This window comes from Ilyonectria robusta (assembly GCF_021365365.1).
Source record: "Ilyonectria robusta strain PMI_751 chromosome Unknown BGZ61scaffold_2, whole genome shotgun sequence".
Taxonomy (NCBI): domain Eukaryota; kingdom Fungi; phylum Ascomycota; class Sordariomycetes; order Hypocreales; family Nectriaceae; genus Ilyonectria; species Ilyonectria robusta.
In genome coordinates, this window is record NW_025764436.1 from 843,001 (window position 1) to 861,241 (window position 18,241).

Consider the following 18,241-nt stretch of genomic DNA (forward strand, 5'->3'; position numbering starts at 1 on the left):
ACGCAGTGGACCATCCGCTACCGCCCAGATGATTCTCATTTGCAACACAACCATGGACCTAGCGAAAGCCCATCGCACCACCCGGCAGCTAGAAAGCTTGATAGTAAGATGGTTGCTGCTGTGAAGCAGCTCAAGGAGAATGGTAAGTTCAACACCAATTATTTGGTGTCCTATAACGCTAACAGCTGCTTACTAGGCGCAGGTGTCTCTGAAACTCTACAGATTCTGCAAACAGAAAACCCTGACTGCCACCTGCTCCCTAGGGACATCTACAATGCTCGCGCCGCCATTAACCGCAACCCACAGAAGGTTGCTACCGGACTGGCAGAAAACAGACCGGCCATATACAGTAAACCTCATCAATCTGCGGAGGATCGCATCCGTGCGGACCTCAGGCGCGAACTCGCAAAAGCCCGAGAGGACCTGAAGAAGGTTGAGGAGGACAAACAGAAAGAGATCGACACATTGAAAGCCAAACTGGAAGAAAAGGAGGGCATCATTCAAAAATTTGAGGAGTTTATCGACATCTGTAACGAAAGAGTCATGTTTCAACGGCAGAGACTGGCGGCCAACGGGGCGGCCGGAGGCAACCCAGCCTAGAGTCTCGATCTGGCGCATTGGTCGGTCTTGTTGGTCTGCATGGCTAGGGACGCGGGGCGGGCTGGTTTGACAAACGGGTTACATGGGCGTTGGTTACTGGGGATTATTGTCGTTCTTTGTGTGTGGTTTTTGTCCGGCGGTGAAAGATTGGGAGTATTCCGGTCTGAACTACCTCGGGCAAGTGGGCGGCATGTTTGTGTAGGTATGGAATTAGGCTTTATGACTCTCTTGTTTCGGGCTTCAGGGCGTGTAGACGTTGAATTGGTCCGTAGACGCCGGGAGCTACTGGACGACAATGTACACTTGCTTGCCTGTTAACTAGGTATGATGTGAATGGACCATGTGTGATGCTTGCTTCCTGAGACATGATGTCGGATTGATCCCGGTACCAGATTGAGGTACATGATACCTACCTATCTTAGACAGCCTGCATGATATAACGCTGGACACTGTGCGGTACCTTTTAGTTCGAGGAGGCTACGCGTCCCGCATCATGGCGTCTTGATGGTGAACTAAGATTCAAGGTGGAGGAACAGACCGCTTGTGGAGATCGGCGGGAGGTACGGGCTATATTTTGACGGGATATAGGTAATTTGTACTGGGGGAGGGGGGGGGAGCTGCTGTACGTACATTGTACAGACGTGCGGAGAAGGGATGTGTAGGTAGTTACCAGCACCTCCGTGCCTGATTTTGGTGTGCCATTTGGCTTCTAGACGTCAGCTATCGTGACATGGGGGTGCGATTTGATGAACGTGTCTACGCCACCAAACGCTTCGGAACACACAGTGCACTGCAGAATCTTGGTCCAATACCGGTATCCGAAATGCCAGGCTGCGGAGGGTTCATTTCCATGGACCCCTGCAACCAAACCGCCAGCATGGCAGGTCCCACATTGGGGAGCCCCTGTGGGCGGCCGGGGCCAATCATGGGCGAGGCACAATTACGCTCAGATTGGCTCTGGCGGGCTCCCGGCGGGTTGCTACTGGGCGCTTTCCCCCACCGGGCTACCTTCAACGAGTTTCAGTGGAGGGTTAGTGAAGATTACAGTGGGCTGCCGTACCTGTCCCGGGTGTCCAGCCCACGGGTGTCCAGCTGTAGGGTCCCTCCCGCAGGCTTCCTCAGTGTGCGCCTCCTGAGTCTTGACACATGCCGTCCTGTCGCGACAGGGGTCTCCTTTGGTTTGGTCGCGTAAACCCGGCAGACGACGATATCCAAAGTCAACACTCCTTGTTGGATATCCTCATCTCTTACTCCTTCACTGCGTATTAACCTCCCGATACCATCACACGACCTCTCGAAATCATCGACACCCACGCTCCTTTCACTGGACCTCACCGCGCCCCGCGCCGCGCTTGTTTACTATTCGACCTCCCACCAGCTCCTTTGTCCCTGAGCTCTCCCCCTCCACTGCCAACTGCCTCCCAACCTTCGTTCCGTCCCACCTCGAGCCGACGATCTGGAGATGACTGAGCGCCGCTGAGCTACTCCTCACCTCTTTCTCTTCCGCCGCTGCATTCTCCGACCGTCATGGAGGTCACTACGGCTGCGGCGCCAGGCACTGCTGCCAACGGCGTTGCTGCGGCAGCGCCGTTCCCGACCATCGAGCCCGAACGCGTGGTTGAGCACTTGGCCGCCGTCTGTGGCATCGCTCTCGGCGCTACACGAGACGAGCTGGAGCAAGTCGGCAGTCTGCTACACAAGGGCCGCTATGCAGACACCATTTCGCGCTGTACTCGGTTTGCGGGCGATGCCCAGAATGTCCTTTACATCCAGAAAGACCTCGCAAACCTGACGGTAGAATCTGGGGCCGACACCACTGGTGCGTCATCCCCTCCGTCCCTGCGGCCGTCAGACGGCCTTGCTGATGTTTGAATAGTCCCAACTGCCTACAACTACACCCTCTCGAACGAGATCTCTTCGTCGTCCACGACGGTGGCCTCGCTCGTTCTTCTAAAGCCTCCCCAAGCCATCGATCCGACCCGATCCCTTACTTCTCAGATATTCATTACTAATTTGCCTGGCCCGGCCTCCCTCGCTGCCGTGGGAGAGCAAGGCACGGCCCTTTCACCTTTCGAGGTTCTTCATTCTCATGTCCACCATGCCTTGGTGCCGTACTTCGACGCCAACACCAAGAGCTTGCAGCTAGCCAACGGATCGAGGGGACGAGCTGATGTCGACGCCAAGACAGGCATCCCCGTAACAAAGAAGCGACTCAACGATCTGGAGCTGAGTCTGCTTCATCTTCAGCAAAATGTCGATATCCCCGAGATTTCGCTGACCTTCCACGCCGCAATCCAGGACGTCCTCGACTTGGCCGAGGCTGGGCACACACGACCGTCCATCGATGGGATCCCGAAAGACGTTGTCCAAGACAGTAAATTCCTCAACAAGCTGCAAGCGAATGTGAATACATGGATCAAGTCGATTCAGGGTATCACCAAGTTGACCAAGGATCCTTCCTCGAATGCGAACCAGGAGTTCAGCACGGCTAGCCAGGAAGTTAATTTCTGGCTGTCGATGGAGTCAGCGCTGGAGGGTATTGAGGTCCAGCTGAGGAGTGAAGGCGTCCTACTCACCCTCGAGGTTCTCAAGAATGCCAAGCGTTTCCAAGCCACCGTGAGCTTCACGGCCGATACGGGCTTGAAGGAAGCCATGGACAAGGTGCAGAAGTACAACCAGCTCATGAAAGACTTCCCCCTGGATGAGTTGCTGTCTGCTACGTCTCTGTCCAAGGCTCAGGAGGCTATCGCGCAGATTTTCGGGCATCTGAACAAGAAGCTGAGGATATGTCCCTACCCGATTCGAAGAGCCCTACCTCTGGTCGAGGCCATCTCGGCCGACCTGGACGACGTGCTTCATCGCCTCCTTCCTGGCACCGAGCTGGTGAACCTTGATTACCAGCAGTTCCAGAGTATCATGGGAACTTGTAACGACATCTTCCGGACCTGGGAGGAGAACGTCAAGGAGTTCACCAATGTGGCTCGTGAGGTGACCCGCCGCCGAAACGAGAAATTTATCCCCATCAAGATCAACAAGAAGCACTCTGAACTTGAGTCGAGGATTAAGTACGTCAGCACTTTCCGCGACAACCACGAGCAGCTCCAGCGCACCATCGTCAACGTGCTGGGCCCCCAGGCCACCGTTCTCGGTGTCACCGAGACGACTGGCACCAACGGCATTACCATGGATGAGATGGGCGACGTCGATGCTGTCGAGGAAGTGAAGCAGGCTTGGGATGCTCTTCTGAATGTCGACTTGTTGGATGTCACCGATCAGGGCAAGGAACGCTGGGTCCGAGCAGAGAACCTGTACAATGAGCGAACAACGAGAGTTGAGAACTCCATCATCGCGAGACTTCGAGATCGACTTGCTACAGCCAAGACTGCAAACGAAATGTTCCGAGTCTTCTCCAAGTTCAACGCGCTTTTTGTGCGACCCAAGATTCGTGGCGCCATCCAGGAGTACCAGAACCAGCTGATGGCCCATGTTAAGCGGGCTATTAACGGACTGCACGAGCGATTCAAACAGCAATATGGCCATTCAGAGACCCACGCTATGGCTCAGTTGCGCGATCTCCCCCCTGTGTCCGGTGCTATCATCTGGGCTCGTCAAATCGAGTTCCAGCTAGAGGGCTACATGAGGAAGGTTGAGGCTGTGCTCGGCCCTGACTGGACTCTGCACGCCGAAGGCCACAAGCTTCAGGAGGAGAGTGAACTGTTCAAGCAGAAGCTCGACACTGCTCGAATTTACGAGGCTTGGCTCGCTGACGTTAACCGACGCAAGATCTCCATCTCCGGCCAGCTTTTCGACATCATGCGTGTCCGATCTGCTGGTGGTATCCTTGAACTGGCTGTCAACTTTGATTCTCAGATCATCACCCTGTTCAAGGAAACACGTAACTTGACCTGGCAATCATACTCCGTTCCTCATGCTGTTACGACCGTGTCGAAGGATGCGAAGCGAGTCTATCCATATGCCGTTAGCCTCATGGAGAGCGTCAGGACTCTGTCTCAGACTCTGCGACAAATATCTGTCATGGGAGATGAATCTATCCTTCTCAACGGACACCGCAACGATGTCTACAAGATGATCAGTGAAGGTGTCCCTCTCCGATGGGAATCATTCATCAACTCTCACGAGCTCTTCTACTCTGACCCAAGGCAAAATCGGCCACTCCTCCCTGGCGGACCCGACTTTGGCCTTGCCAAGAACACCGAGAGCAAACATGGCATGTTTATTCGAGGCTTCGCCGCGGCTGTGTCTGTGCTCCAGAGCAAGGTTGTTGCATTGAACTTCATCCACGCAACTGTCGAGCAGGCGCTCAAGGAGCTCAATACCTGTGCTTATGATGAGACAGCCTTCCAGTCCCGTCTGGATACGATCCAGTCTGCTGTTGATCAGCTGAACCTGGAGCAATATGTAAACCTTGACTTTTGGGTGCGAGGCTTGAACGCCCAGGTTCAATCGATCCTTCTCACCCGTCTCCAGAGCGCTGTCCTTTCCTGGATTTCGGCATTTGAGGATGAGTCGATTGAAGATGAGAGACGCAAGCAGAACAACCCAGAGGAAGGAAAACCTGAAGGCCCGACCATGAAACGCCTCGTACTGGAACTCGCCATGCGCAACCAAGTCATCTACCTCGATCCTCCGCTGGAATACGCACGAGCTGGTTGGTTCCTCCACCTGCACGAGTGGCTTGGAATCGTCTGCAACCTCCGCAAGATCAAGGCCACTCGCTACCAGATGAGCCTCATTACCACCGTCAACGACGAGCCCCGCTTCACCGACCTGCCCTCGGAGTGTGCTGATCTGCTCCAGCGTGTGTACGTATCTGTGGAGAATAAGCTCCAGGAGATTGGTGCATACGTCGATAAATGGCTTCAATTCCAGTCTCTCTGGGACCTTCAGTCTGAGCAAGTCTATGATGCTCTTGGTGAACAACTTCCTCGATGGTTGCAGCTTCTCCAAGAGATTCGCAAGACCCGATCTACCTTTGACACGCAGGAAGTCAGTCGCGCGTTTGGACATCTTACCATTGACTATGACCAGGTTCAGACCAAGGTCAACGCTAAGTATGATCAGTGGCAGCACGAGATTCTCATGAAGTTTGCTAGCCGTCTCAGCAATCGCATGCGAGATGTCAACGCGGATATTGAGAAGGCCCGAAAGGATCTCGAGAGCCAGAGCTCGGATGCGTCGTCAACTGCCCAAGCCGTCCAGTTTATTACTGTCGTCCAGAGCTGCAAGCGCAACGTCAAGACGTGGGCCCCTGAAATCGACATGTTCCGCCAAGGACAGTCGACGCTCATCAGACAACGTTACCAGTTCCCTAACGACTGGTTGCATATCGAACAGATCGACAGTCAGTGGGAAGCACTCAAGGAGATCTTGGAAAAGAAGTCCAGGATCGTCCAGGACCAGACTGATGCGCTGCGAGCCAAAATCTTTACAGAGGATAAGCTCGTAAACGAGAGAATTGCCGAGATTGCTGCTCAGTGGAACGAGGAGAAGCCAGTTTCTGGAACGATCCAGCCAGATGTTGCTTCGGCTACCCTCAGCTCGTTCGAGCAACGCATTTCTAAGCTTCAACACGACTCCCAGATGGTTTTGAAGGCGAAGGAGGCACTTGATATCCCAGTCACCTCCGACAACTCTCTTGAGGCCACCCTTGAGGAAATCCGCGACTTTCAATCTGTCTGGTCGAACCTCGCCACCATCTGGGCGAGTCTCAACGAGACCCGCGATATTTTGTGGACTGCTGTGCAGCCACGCAAAATTCGATCCAAGGTGGACGATCTCATCAAGAGCACCAAGGAGATGCCCAGCAGGATGCGACAATATGCTGCCTTTGAGCACGTCCAGGGCATTCTGCGTGGCTTCCTCAAGGTCAATCCCATTCTTTCCGACCTCAAGTCTGATGCCATTCGTGAACGACATTGGCAAAAGATCTACAAGCAGATCAAGCCGCAGAAGCGCTTCTCTCCCAGCTCAATGACTCTTGGTGACGTTTGGGATCTTAACTTGGTAGCAACCGAAGTCATCGTCAAGGACATCATCGCCCAGGCTCAAGGCGAGATGGCTCTGGAGGAGTTCCTTAAGCAGGTTCGCGAGACCTGGCAGAACTATGCACTGGAGATGGTAGGATACCAGAATAAGTGCCGACTTATTCGTGGTTGGGATGACCTCTTTGCCAAGTGCAGCGAGAACTTGAACTCTTTGCAGGCCATGAAGCATTCGCCCTACTACAAGGAGTTTGAGGAAGAAGCTGTTTCCTGGGAAGACAAGCTCAATCGCGTGCACGTCTTGTTCGATGTGTGGATTGATGTGCAACGCCAGTGGGTGTACCTGGAAGGCGTCTTCACTGGTAACCTGGACATCAAGCATCTTCTCCCCATCGAGTCGGGACGTTTCCAGAACATCAACAGCGAGTTCCTTGCCGTCATGAAGAAGGCCAACAAGACACCCTATGTCCTTGATGTCCTGAATATTCCGAATGTGCAAAAGTCTCTCGAGCGACTGGCGGAGATGCTCAACAAGATCCAGAAAGCTCTTGGTGAATACCTGGAGAAGGAGCGAGTGTCGTTCCCCCGATTCTACTTCGTCGGTGACGAAGACTTGTTGGAGATGATTGGTAACAGTAACGACACGCTGCGTATTGCCAAGCACTTCAAGAAGATGTTCGCCGGCTTGTCGGGTCTCATTATGGACGACGAGACTGTTATCTCTGGCTTCACATCGAAGGAGGGCGAGGCTGTTCGGTTGAAGAAAGAGATTTCTTTGGCAAAGACCCCGAGAATCAATGACTGGTTGGCGCTTTTGGAGGGTGGAATGAAGGCGACCCTCGCCGAGTTGTTGGCAGAGGCCGTCGAGCAGTACACGCCTATATTTGAATCGGAGAACATTGACCGTGCTGCCCTGAACCAATTTATGGAGGCCTTCCCTAGCCAGATTGTCGTTCTTGCTACCCAGGTTGCTTGGACTACGGCCGTCGAAAATTCGCTGGCGGCTGGCGGCAAGACATTGAAGGCACTGTTTGAACTCGAAGTGGAAGTTCTCCGCGTCCTTGCTGATACCGTTTTGGGAGACCTCGAAATCATCCAGCGAAAGAAGTGCGAACAGTTGATTACCGAATGTGTCCACCAGCGCGATACAATCGAGAATCTCTTCAACGCCAACGCCGAGTCTCCCAGTCACTATCTCTGGCAGCTGCAGATGCGCTATGTAAACAACCCCGAAGGGGACTTTATTGACCGTCTCCACATCAAGATGGCCAATGCGAAGCTCAACTATGGCTTTGAATACTTGGGCGTTCCGGATCGACTTGTCCGCACTCCCCTTACAGACCGATGCTTCCTCACTCTCACTCAAGCCTTGTGCCAACGCCTCGGTGGTTCGCCCTACGGACCTGCCGGTACAGGTAAAACGGAATCAGTCAAAGCCCTTGGTCTGCAGCTGGGTAGATTCACCCTTGTCTTCTGCTGTGACGACACTTTCGATTTCCAGGCCATGGGCCGAATCTTCCTGGGTATCTGCCAAGTGGGTGCTTGGGGTTGTTTCGATGAGTTCAATCGTCTGGAGGAGCGTATCCTGTCTGCTGTCTCGCAACAAATCCAGAATATCCAGCTGGGTCTTAAGCAAGGTGTAGAGGATGACCAGGCCCAGATCGAGCTGGTCGGTCGCCAGCTCCATGTCAACGAGAACACTGGTATCTTCATCACCATGAACCCTGGATATGCAGGCCGTTCCAACCTGCCCGACAACTTGAAGAAGCTTTTCCGCAGTGTCGCCATGTCGAAGCCCGACAAGGAACTCATTGCCGAAGTCATGCTGTACTCCCAGGGTTTCAACCAAGCCAAACAACTCTCAAAGCAGACAGTACCCTTCTTCGATCAATGTTCTGCCAAGCTTTCCAAACAGGCTCACTATGACTTCGGTTTGCGTGCACTGAAGAGTGTCCTGGTCAGCTCTGGTGGCCTGAAGCGTGCTCGCCTTGGCCAAGGCACTCTTGGCGTCGAAGAAGTTGTCGAGCCCGAGATTATCGTGCAGAGCATTCGCGAAACCATTGCACCGAAGTTGATCAAGTCCGATGTCGATATCATGACATCCATTGAGGGTGACTGCTTCCCGGGCGTGGACTACGTCCCTGCTAACCTTGAGGCTCTGGAAGATGCAATTCGCTTCCTCGCTGCTGAGCGCCACCTTGTCGTCAATGAGCTCTGGATGACCAAGGTTCTCCAGCTGTACCAAATCCAGAACATTCACCATGGTGTCATGATGGTTGGTAACTCTGGTTCCGGAAAGTCTGTCGCCTGGAGGCTCCTGCTCGATGCCCTTCAAAAGGTTGAAGGCGTTGAAGGCGTGTCTCACGTCATTGATTCAAAGGTCATGTCGAAGGAAGCCTTGTACGGAAACCTCGACTCAACCACTCGCGAATGGACGGATGGTTTGTTCACGAGCATCCTGCGAAAGATTGTCGATAACCTGCGTGGCGAGGATTCCAAACGACACTGGATCGTCTTCGACGGTGATGTGGATCCCGAGTGGGTTGAGAACTTGAACAGTGTGCTTGACGACAACAAGCTACTTACCCTGCCCAATGGTGAGCGTCTCAACTTGCCTTCAAATGTTCGAATCATGTTCGAAGTTGAGACACTTAAATACGCTACCCTTGCCACTGTCAGTCGATGCGGTATGGTCTGGTTCAGCGAGGACACTGTCTCCCCTACCATGATGGTAACCAACTACCTCGAGACTCTTCGCAGCGTTCCTTTCGAAGACTTGGATGAGGATAGTGTCACGACAGGACACAACCCCGCTAAGACGTTGGCGGTCCAAGGACAGTTTGCCGATCTGCTTCAAGTGTACCTGAGTGAGGAAGACTTCATGCTCCAAGCGTTGAAGCGGGCCGAAGGCTACAACCACATCATGGACTTCACTGTTGCTCGTGTGCTCGGCACCCTGTTCTCGCTGCTGAACAAGGCCGTGAGAGATGTTATCGAGTACAACGTCCAACACTCTGATTTCCTTCTCGACCCAGAGCAGATTGAAGCCTTTGCCTCGAAGAAGCTTCTGTTGGCGCTTGTTTGGGCCCTCACTGGTGACTGCCCCCTCAACGATCGAAAGTCATTCGGCGATGATATCTGTGCCTTTGCCAACTTTGGTTCCCCGCCGCTTGATGGCACGAGCTCTCTGATTGACTTCGATGTTACCCTGCCCAAGGCCGAATGGTCCCCGTGGCAGAGCCAGGTTCCCACTGTGGAGGTCAACACCCACTCCATTACTCAAACTGATGTCGTCATCCCTACACTCGATACGGTTCGCCACGAGGATGTGCTCTACTCTTGGCTTGCGGAGCACAAGCCTCTGCTGCTTTGCGGTCCCCCTGGTTCGGGTAAAACAATGACTCTCTTCAGCGCACTGCGCAAGCTGCCCAACATGGAGGTTGTCGGCCTTAACTTCTCCAGCGCGACTACCCCCGATCTCCTCATCAAGACCTTTGAGCAGTACTGCGAGTACAAGAAGACTCTCAATGGCGTTATGCTCTCACCGACCCAGATTGGCCGATGGCTGGTTATCTTCTGTGACGAAATCAACTTGCCCGCCCCTGACAAGTATGGAACCCAGCGAGCCATCTCCTTCTTGCGCCAACTTGTCGAGCACAATGGTTTCTGGCGAACCTCCGATAAGTCTTGGGTTACACTCGACCGGATCCAATTCGTCGGCGCCTGTAACCCTCCCACCGACGCTGGTCGTACCCCTATGGGTGCCCGATTCCTCCGACACGCTCCCCTGATCATGGTTGATTACCCCGGTGAGCTGTCTCTGAACCAGATCTACGGCACTTTCAATACGGCGGTCCTCAAGATCATCCCATCCCTTCGTGGATATGCAGAGCCTCTTACACACGCTATGGTTCGCTTCTATCTCGAGTCTCAAAAGAGATTCACGCCCAAGATCCAACCCCATTACGTATACAGTCCTCGTGAGTTGACTCGTTGGGCCCGTGGTGTGTACGAAGCCATTCGACCGCTGGAGACCTTGTCCATTGAGGGTCTCATTCGTATCTGGGCCCACGAGGCTCTCCGCCTGTTCCAGGATCGTTTGGTCGCGGAGGATGAGCGCAAGTGGACTGACGATATGGTACGGAAAATCGCCCTTGAGCACTTCCCTACGATTGACGAAGAAAAGGCCCTTGGTGGCCCCATCCTCTTCTCCAACTGGTTGTCCAAGAACTATGTCCCCGTTCATCGCGAGCAGCTGAGAGACTTTGTCAAGGCCAGATTGAAGACTTTCTGCGAGGAAGAGGTCGATGTCCCTTTGATCCTCTTTAACGATGTCTTGGAGCATGTATTGCGCATTGACCGTGTCTTCCGACAACCCCAAGGACACTTGATTCTCATTGGTGTCAGTGGCAGTGGCAAGACTACGCTTTCCCGCTTCGTGGCGTGGATGAATGGTCTTAAGGTCTTCCAGATCAAAGTCCACGGTAGGTACTCTGCCGAGGACTTTGACGACGATCTTCGAGATGTCCTCCGTCGCTGTGGTTGTAAGGGTGAGAAGATTTGCTTCATCATGGACGAGTCCAACGTTCTGGACTCGGGTTTCCTGGAGAGAATGAACACACTCCTGGCCAACGCCGAAGTCCCTGGTCTGTTCGAGGGAGATGAGCACGCAGCCCTCATGACAGCTTGCAAGGAAGGTGCTCAGCGACAGAACCTCCACCTAGACTCGCCCGATGAGTTGTACAAGTGGTTTACCCAGCAGATCGTCAAGAACCTACACGTCGTCTTTACGATGAACCCGCCAGAGGATGGCCTCTCGTCTAAGGCAGCCACCAGTCCCGCCTTGTTCAATCGATGTGTGCTTAACTGGTTCGGAGACTGGTCTGACCAGGCGCTCTTCCAGGTCGGCCATGAACTGACCCAGAAGATCGACTTGGATCGGCCGAACTTCAATTCTCCTGACACTATCCCGGTTGCCTACCGCGGTCTTCAATTGCCGCCCTCTCACCGAGAAACAGTTGTCAACTCGATGGTGTACATCCACTACTCACTTCAGCGTTACAACGAGAAGCTGCTGAAGCAGCAAGGCAAGGTGACCTTCCTTACTCCTCGACACTTCCTCGACTTTGTTGCGCAGTTTGTCACTCTGTACAACGAGAAGCGTGAAGATCTGGAGGAGCAGCAGCGCCATCTAAATGTCGGTCTTGAGAAGCTCAGGGATACCGTCGACAAAGTGCGAGATCTCCGGGTGAGTCTCGCTGAAAAGAAGACGCAGCTGGAGCAGAAGGATGCGGAGGCGAACGAAAAGTTGCAGCGCATGGTCGCCGACCAGCGCGAGGCAGAACAGAGGAAGAGTACGTCGCTAGAAATCCAGGCGGCGTTGGAGAAGCAAGAGTTTGAGGTTGCTACACGAAAGAAGGTTGTTTTGGAGGATCTCGCAAAGGCAGAGCCTGCAGTCGAGGAGGCCAGGTCCAGTGTCAGCAACATCAAGCGTCAACATTTGACTGAGATCAGGTCTATGGGTAATCCGCCCCAGGGTGTCCGCCTAGCCCTCGACGCCGTCTGCGCATTGCTCAGCCATAAGATCAACGACTGGAAGGCTATACAAGCCGTGGTGCGAAAGGATGACTTCATTGCCAGTATCCTCGGATTCGACAACGAGAAGCAAATGACGAAGTCCCTCAGGAACAAGATGCGCAATGAGTTCTTGTCCAACCCCGAGTTCACGTTCGAGAAGGTCAACCGTGCCTCCAGGGCCTGTGGTCCCTTGGTCCAGTGGGTTACTGCCCAGGTTAACTACTCCGATATCCTGGATCGTGTTGGTCCCCTCAAGATCGAAGTTACCCAGCTTGAAGAGGATGCGCTAGAGACCAAGGCCAACGCGAAGGCTGTGGAGAACAACATCATCGAGCTCGAGACCAGCATTAACACGTACAAGACTGAATATGCTGCACTCATCAGCGAAACACAGGCGATCAAGTCTGAAATGTCAAAGGTTCAATTCAAGGTTGACCGCAGTGTCAGGCTACTGGATAGTCTGTCATCTGAGAGAGTTCGTTGGGAAGACGGAAGCAAGTCTTTCGAGACGCAGATCAACACCCTTGTCGGGGACGTCGTTGTAGCCGCGGCCTTCCTGGCATACAGCGGTCTCTACGATCAGACATTCCGAAAGTCCATGATCGACGACTGGTTCCACCAGCTTCATCTTTCTGGCATCCAGTACAAGTCGACCAACCCAATCACCGAGTATCTCTCCACAGCGGATGAGCGTCTGGGCTGGCAGGAGAACACCCTTCCCGTTGACGATCTGTGCACAGAAAATGCCATCATTCTCAAGCGCTTCACTCGGTACCCACTCATCATCGACCCCTCAGGACGAATGACCGAGTTCCTGCAGAAAGAGTGCAAGGACCGCCGCTTGACAGTTACCAGCTTCTTGGATGACACGTTCACAAAGCAACTGGAGAGTTCTCTCCGATTCGGAAACCCTATCCTCATTCAAGACGCGGAGCACCTCGACCCCATTCTCAACCATGTTCTCAACAAGGAATACCAAAAGACGGGTGGACGTACTCTCATCCAGCTTGGCAAGCAGGAAATTGACTTCTCACCGTCATTCAAGCTTTATCTGTCAACTCGAGACCCGTCGGCTACTTTCGCGCCGGATATCTGCAGTCGAACAACCTTTGTTAACTTTACAGTCACTCAGAGCAGTCTTCAGACTCAGTCACTTAACGACGTGCTCAAGTCGGAGCGCCCTGACGTTGACGAAAGGCGTTCCAACCTCATCAAGCTGCAAGGAGAGTTCAAGATCCACTTGCGCCAGCTCGAGAAGCGACTGCTCCAGGCCCTCAATGAGTCTCGCGGCAACATCCTAGATGACGACAATGTCATTGAGACCCTCGAGACTTTGAAGACAGAGGCAGCCGAGATTTCCATCAAGATGAGCAACACTGAAGGTGTCATGGCTGAAGTGGAAGAAATCACACAGCAGTACAGCATCATCGCCCGATCTTGCAGTGCTGTCTTTGCAGTTCTGGAGCAGCTACACTACATCAACCATTTCTACCAGTTCTCGCTCCAATACTTCCTCAACATCTTCCAATCGGTGCTGCATGGCAATAAGAACCTCGCCAACGAGACGAACCACAATGTTCGCCGCGACGTGATCGTCAAAGATTTGTTTGTCAACACGTTCAAGCGGACTGTGCTTGGTCTGCTCCAGAAAGACCGCGTTACTCTGGGCATGCTGCTTGCACAGGCCTCTCCCTACAAGATGGACAAGACCTTGATTGATGTCATTCTCGACAACCGTGTCGAAGGCAATGACTTGTCCTCAACCCCCGGCAACAAGGATGAAGCATTTGCACAGGCCAAGAAGCTTAGCATTGTCAAGGAGAAGATCGATGCCGTGTCGACGGAGGATTGGGATAAGTTCTTTTCTGAGGAACTGGCCGAGAATTTCGTACCGCAGATCTGGGATGAGAAGACTGATGCCAATGATCAATCCCTCCTGTCTCTTCTGCTTCTCAAGCTTTTCCGCATGGATCGATTTGTGCCCGCTGCGGAGCGTTTTGTGGGCCAAATCTTCGGATCTGACATCTTTGATGTGGTGGAGGACCTGAAGGAGGCCGCAGAACAGGTGTCCGCAACTCTGCCAATCTCACTGGTATCCAGCCCCGGCTTCGACGCAAGTTACAAGGTCGACAATTTGGTCGAGCGAATGCGTGTCAAGTGCACCAACATTGCCATGGGTTCCAACGAGGGTCTTGCCAGTGCCGACAAGGCCATCAGCAACGCTGCCCAGACTGGCTCATGGGTCTTGGTCAAGAACGTACACTTGGCTCCCACCTGGCTTCAGAGCCTGGAAAAGCGTATGGAGTCTCTCAACCCACACGCCGAGTTCCGCCTCTTCCTATCCATGGAGTCCAGTCCAAAGATTCCGGTCAACCTTCTTCGAGCCTCGCGTGTGCTCATGTACGAGCAGCCCGCAGGTGTAAGAGCCAACATGAAGGACTCCATGACGTCGCTTTCCGCCCGGCCCACTAAGGGCCCCGTGGAGAGGACAAGACTGTACCTGCTCCTGTCATTCCTCCACGCCGTGGTGCAGGAGAGACTGCGGTACGCGCCAAACCTCGGTTGGAAGGGTTTCTGGGAATTCAACGACAGCGACGTAAGTACCCCATCATTAACCCGAGTAATTCAAAACTAACTTGTTGCAGTACGAATGCTCTACTTTCATCGTTGACACTTGGATCGATGGCGTGGCAGGCAATCGAACGAATATCGCTCCTCAGAACATTCCCTGGGAGATGGTGCGCTACTTGGTAACGGAGACGTACGGTGGCAAGATCGACGACGAGGGTGACTTCAAGCTCCTCTCCCAGCTCGTCACAAATTTCCTCACTCCGGCTGCGTATGAGGTTGACCACAAGCTTGTCGACGGACCCGACGGTGGCCTAGTTGTCCCCTCGGGTACCAGCCTTCAGGACTGTATGGCTTGGATCCACAAACTGCCTGAGCGTGAGCCACCCACATACCTCGGACTGCCTGCCAATGCGGAGAAGCTTCTTCTCAGTGGCCTGGGTCGTAGCCTCATTGCCAACTTGCGCAAGGTGACGGATTTACTGGACGAGGGAGAGCAGTTGGTGACGGAGGTCTGATGCTGACAGACGTGGAAGGAGGGGTTGTGTGTTCTATAACGTAAACAGGCATTTCAGATGCCATGTTTCATTTTATTTCTTGTACAGAGCTGCTTTTTATTGGCTTTGGCTTTGGTTTTGTTAGATTGGAATCCTGGCGGCAGCGCTTCGAGAGTGGAGGAAGAAAGAGATGTCCCGCAGGAGCTTACACTGGTTGATACCCCTACGTCTAAGACTGATCGGTTTTTCTTTTTTATTGTACATGTCATTTTGAAAGATAAGAATGGGATTTGCTAGAAGCTAGGGTTCCTTCGTGTGTTGTATACTATCATGGCATTCTGACTGGCCAGGACATAATCGTTACCACTTGACCCATTTTACTTCGTATACGACTATAACAAGGCTCAGATGATTCGTAATTTGAAATGTCAAGCCTATAGTTGAAGACAGCTATCTGGTGTGATTTCCAAGGAGGAATTAAAAACGAATCATGCCGTTTCACTCACCGCTGCGGTATACTGCTGTCAAGTCTATGATGACCAGGCCATGATGGGCGACGCGGCGATTTCAACCCATTTTTGTCTTGGAGATGCCCCGTGACTTGGGAAATCCAGAGGCTAGATATCTTGAACCAGCCACTCTCTTAGTAATTGTATCGGCTCATGTTGAAATATAGAGTAGGCTTGCCAATGTGGACGTCATGTGTACTACACGGACGACTACAGGGACGAGGCACGGTTGCATAGTAATCGATAACATTTGATATGGGAACCCCAAGAGAATGGCGGGTATCTCACGAATGGCAAAAAGCAACAAAGCAATTACAACAAGCAGAAACTAATTCCCCTTCGTCGTGCTAGAACACAAATCCTCCAATTCTGACGCGGAAGATTGCTCTTCCACGGGCTACATCTCCATACCACCTAGGTCGCCGAAGACTCCGAGAGCCATGGGATTGTTGCTGTCGCCAGTTGAGAAGGGATCTAGCCCATCGAGGTAATGAAAGTCTGGTATATCCACCACAGGCTCGTGCGGGAAGGGTAGTTCCACGTTGAGAGTGGCAGATATATAGCGGCGGGTGTGTTGGAGGATGGTGGCCTCGAATTTCTTGTCATCTTCGCCCGGGTCGACAAGTTTATTCATCCACGTGAATAACTTGAGGAACTTAATCCACAGATCGCCCTCCTGCAACTGACTCATGGCCTCGACTACGGAAGTTGCCCGTTTGAGGATGTCGTTGCTAGAACCGGGTCTACCGACATCGGCGCCAATCATCCAACACACTGTAACGAGAAGCTCGGAAGGAGATATTCCAAGAGCTGACTCGCAGGGACCGTACCAAGGAGGCGGCATGCCGTTCTGAACATTGAGCAGCATAGTGTGCCAAAGGGTGCAGTAGAGCTGGACGTTGTCGCACCACTGACGCTGCGAGTCGTCGCACGGGATAGAAGCTATCTCGTGTGGAATTTTGTGGGCGAGCGTCAATTGTCTCGCACACCAAGTAATGCAGCCGCGCAAAGGGGAGGTGTCACCGTAGCGGATAGTTTCCGCCAATGGCTGCTTATAAACGTATTGATAGAGTAGGTCTTCCGACGACAAGGTCGCTGGTTTTCCATCGTCGGCGGTAATGGCCTTCTCGTACACTTCCAGACCCGAAGAGAGGAAGTGATACGTCACGAGGTCAATGGCCGCATAACTGTGGGGGATATCCCCGAGCGTAGTGTTGTCGCCGAGGACCTTCCGGATGATCTCGCAGACGCGAAGGTGGATTGGCGACTCGTCTGTGACCTCTTCCTGCTCCTCCATGCATGCATCGAGCATCGAGAACAGAAAGGGTCGATCAGACCCATGGGTCTTGGCGTGATCCCGAAAACGTGAGAGTCGATCCCGAGCCTGTTTTGCATTCTTGGGTTGTTGTGCGACGCGGGTCAAGGATGTGATGATCATGCTCTTGGCTGCTATCAGTGATGCGGGAGACTTTGAGAGGGCATCGAAGAGATTGAGGTAGATGTCGAAGGCATTCTGGTCATCGGACATTGCAGAGCAAAAGTCGGCAACGAGCTTCTTTGCATCGTCGTCAGCTCCCCATGGGTAGCTTATGGGAGACGTGGTTTTCTCAGGCGACGACGGGGAGTCTTCAAAGTCGGTATCCTCATCCAAGTAGCTCGCACTGGCCTCAGAGGTTGCAGAGGTTGCAGATGCATTGCTTGGGGCGTGATGAGCGATGGCACCTTTATTGTTGCCACGGCCGGGGACGTCCAGGAACAAGCCCGATCCGTATTCGGGGCTGTTGAGATCCGGAGACATGTCTCCAAAGAACTCGTCGACAATTTGTTCGTTGGGTAATTCATCGACGCCGGCAACGTTCCGCGTGGGACCCGGTTTATCGGGCCCAAGGTACTTCCTGACGCCCCATTTCTCGAATCGGTAGCCGTACTGTCGCTTGCTGTTGATCGGGGAAGAGATAAGATCAGATGACGGTTCTACTCGGCTTCGGTCGGACTGGTTCTAACATACCTGGGAGCAAAGCCGAAGCGCTGCTTCATAAATGACATGACCACCATGAGCGTGTACGACTTGTACAGCTTGCACAACAGAGGCTTGTATTGGTCCCAGGTGGCATCGGTAATGCGGGAGGAGCGCCGGTTCTTGTCTTTGCGCCCAGAGCCTCGTCCTATGGGGGGTATTGTGTCCCCCATGGCGCATGGGGACCACTCGGGGACTTACACGATGAGAAGAAGCGAGAACAGAGGGTAAGGAAGCAATCTGAGGAGCTGCCAAGGTGCTTTCGGTCGAAGGACACACAAAGAGATTCGAGGGAAGCTGGCCGGCGTGGGGACATGTTGGCGACGGCCTTCCTTAAGGCTTCCCATCAGTCGGTCAAGCGGTCGAGGGATTGATCGGCTGTGCTGGCCAAGCAGTGCGGAAAGCCCAACAGGTGGTCCGCAGCAAGCCACATAGTCCCGTTGCCTCGTGAAGGCAACTGAAACTCGCAGT

General features: G+C 53.3%; 2 protein-coding genes across 2 annotated transcripts; one reads left to right on the plus strand and one right to left on the minus strand.

Annotated features, from left to right (window-relative positions):
* Nucleotides 1-2,127: 2,127 nt before the first annotated feature.
* Nucleotides 2,128-15,265, plus strand: BGZ61DRAFT_340087 (dynein heavy chain, N-terminal region 1-domain-containing protein; the record flags this gene model as incomplete). Its single annotated transcript, XM_046239276.1, has 3 exons — nucleotides 2,128-2,419; nucleotides 2,477-14,775; nucleotides 14,825-15,265. 3 exons carry the CDS (start codon nucleotides 2,128-2,130, stop codon nucleotides 15,263-15,265), a joined length of 13,032 nt encoding a protein of 4,343 aa, XP_046110431.1.
* An 885-nt stretch (nucleotides 15,266-16,150) lies between these two features.
* BGZ61DRAFT_472056 (uncharacterized protein) lies at nucleotides 16,151-17,943 on the minus strand (the record flags this gene model as incomplete). Its single annotated transcript, XM_046248285.1, has 2 exons — nucleotides 16,151-17,690; nucleotides 17,762-17,943. 2 exons carry the CDS (start codon nucleotides 17,941-17,943, stop codon nucleotides 16,151-16,153), a joined length of 1,722 nt encoding a protein of 573 aa, XP_046110432.1.
* Between the last annotated feature and the right edge of the window lie 298 nt (nucleotides 17,944-18,241).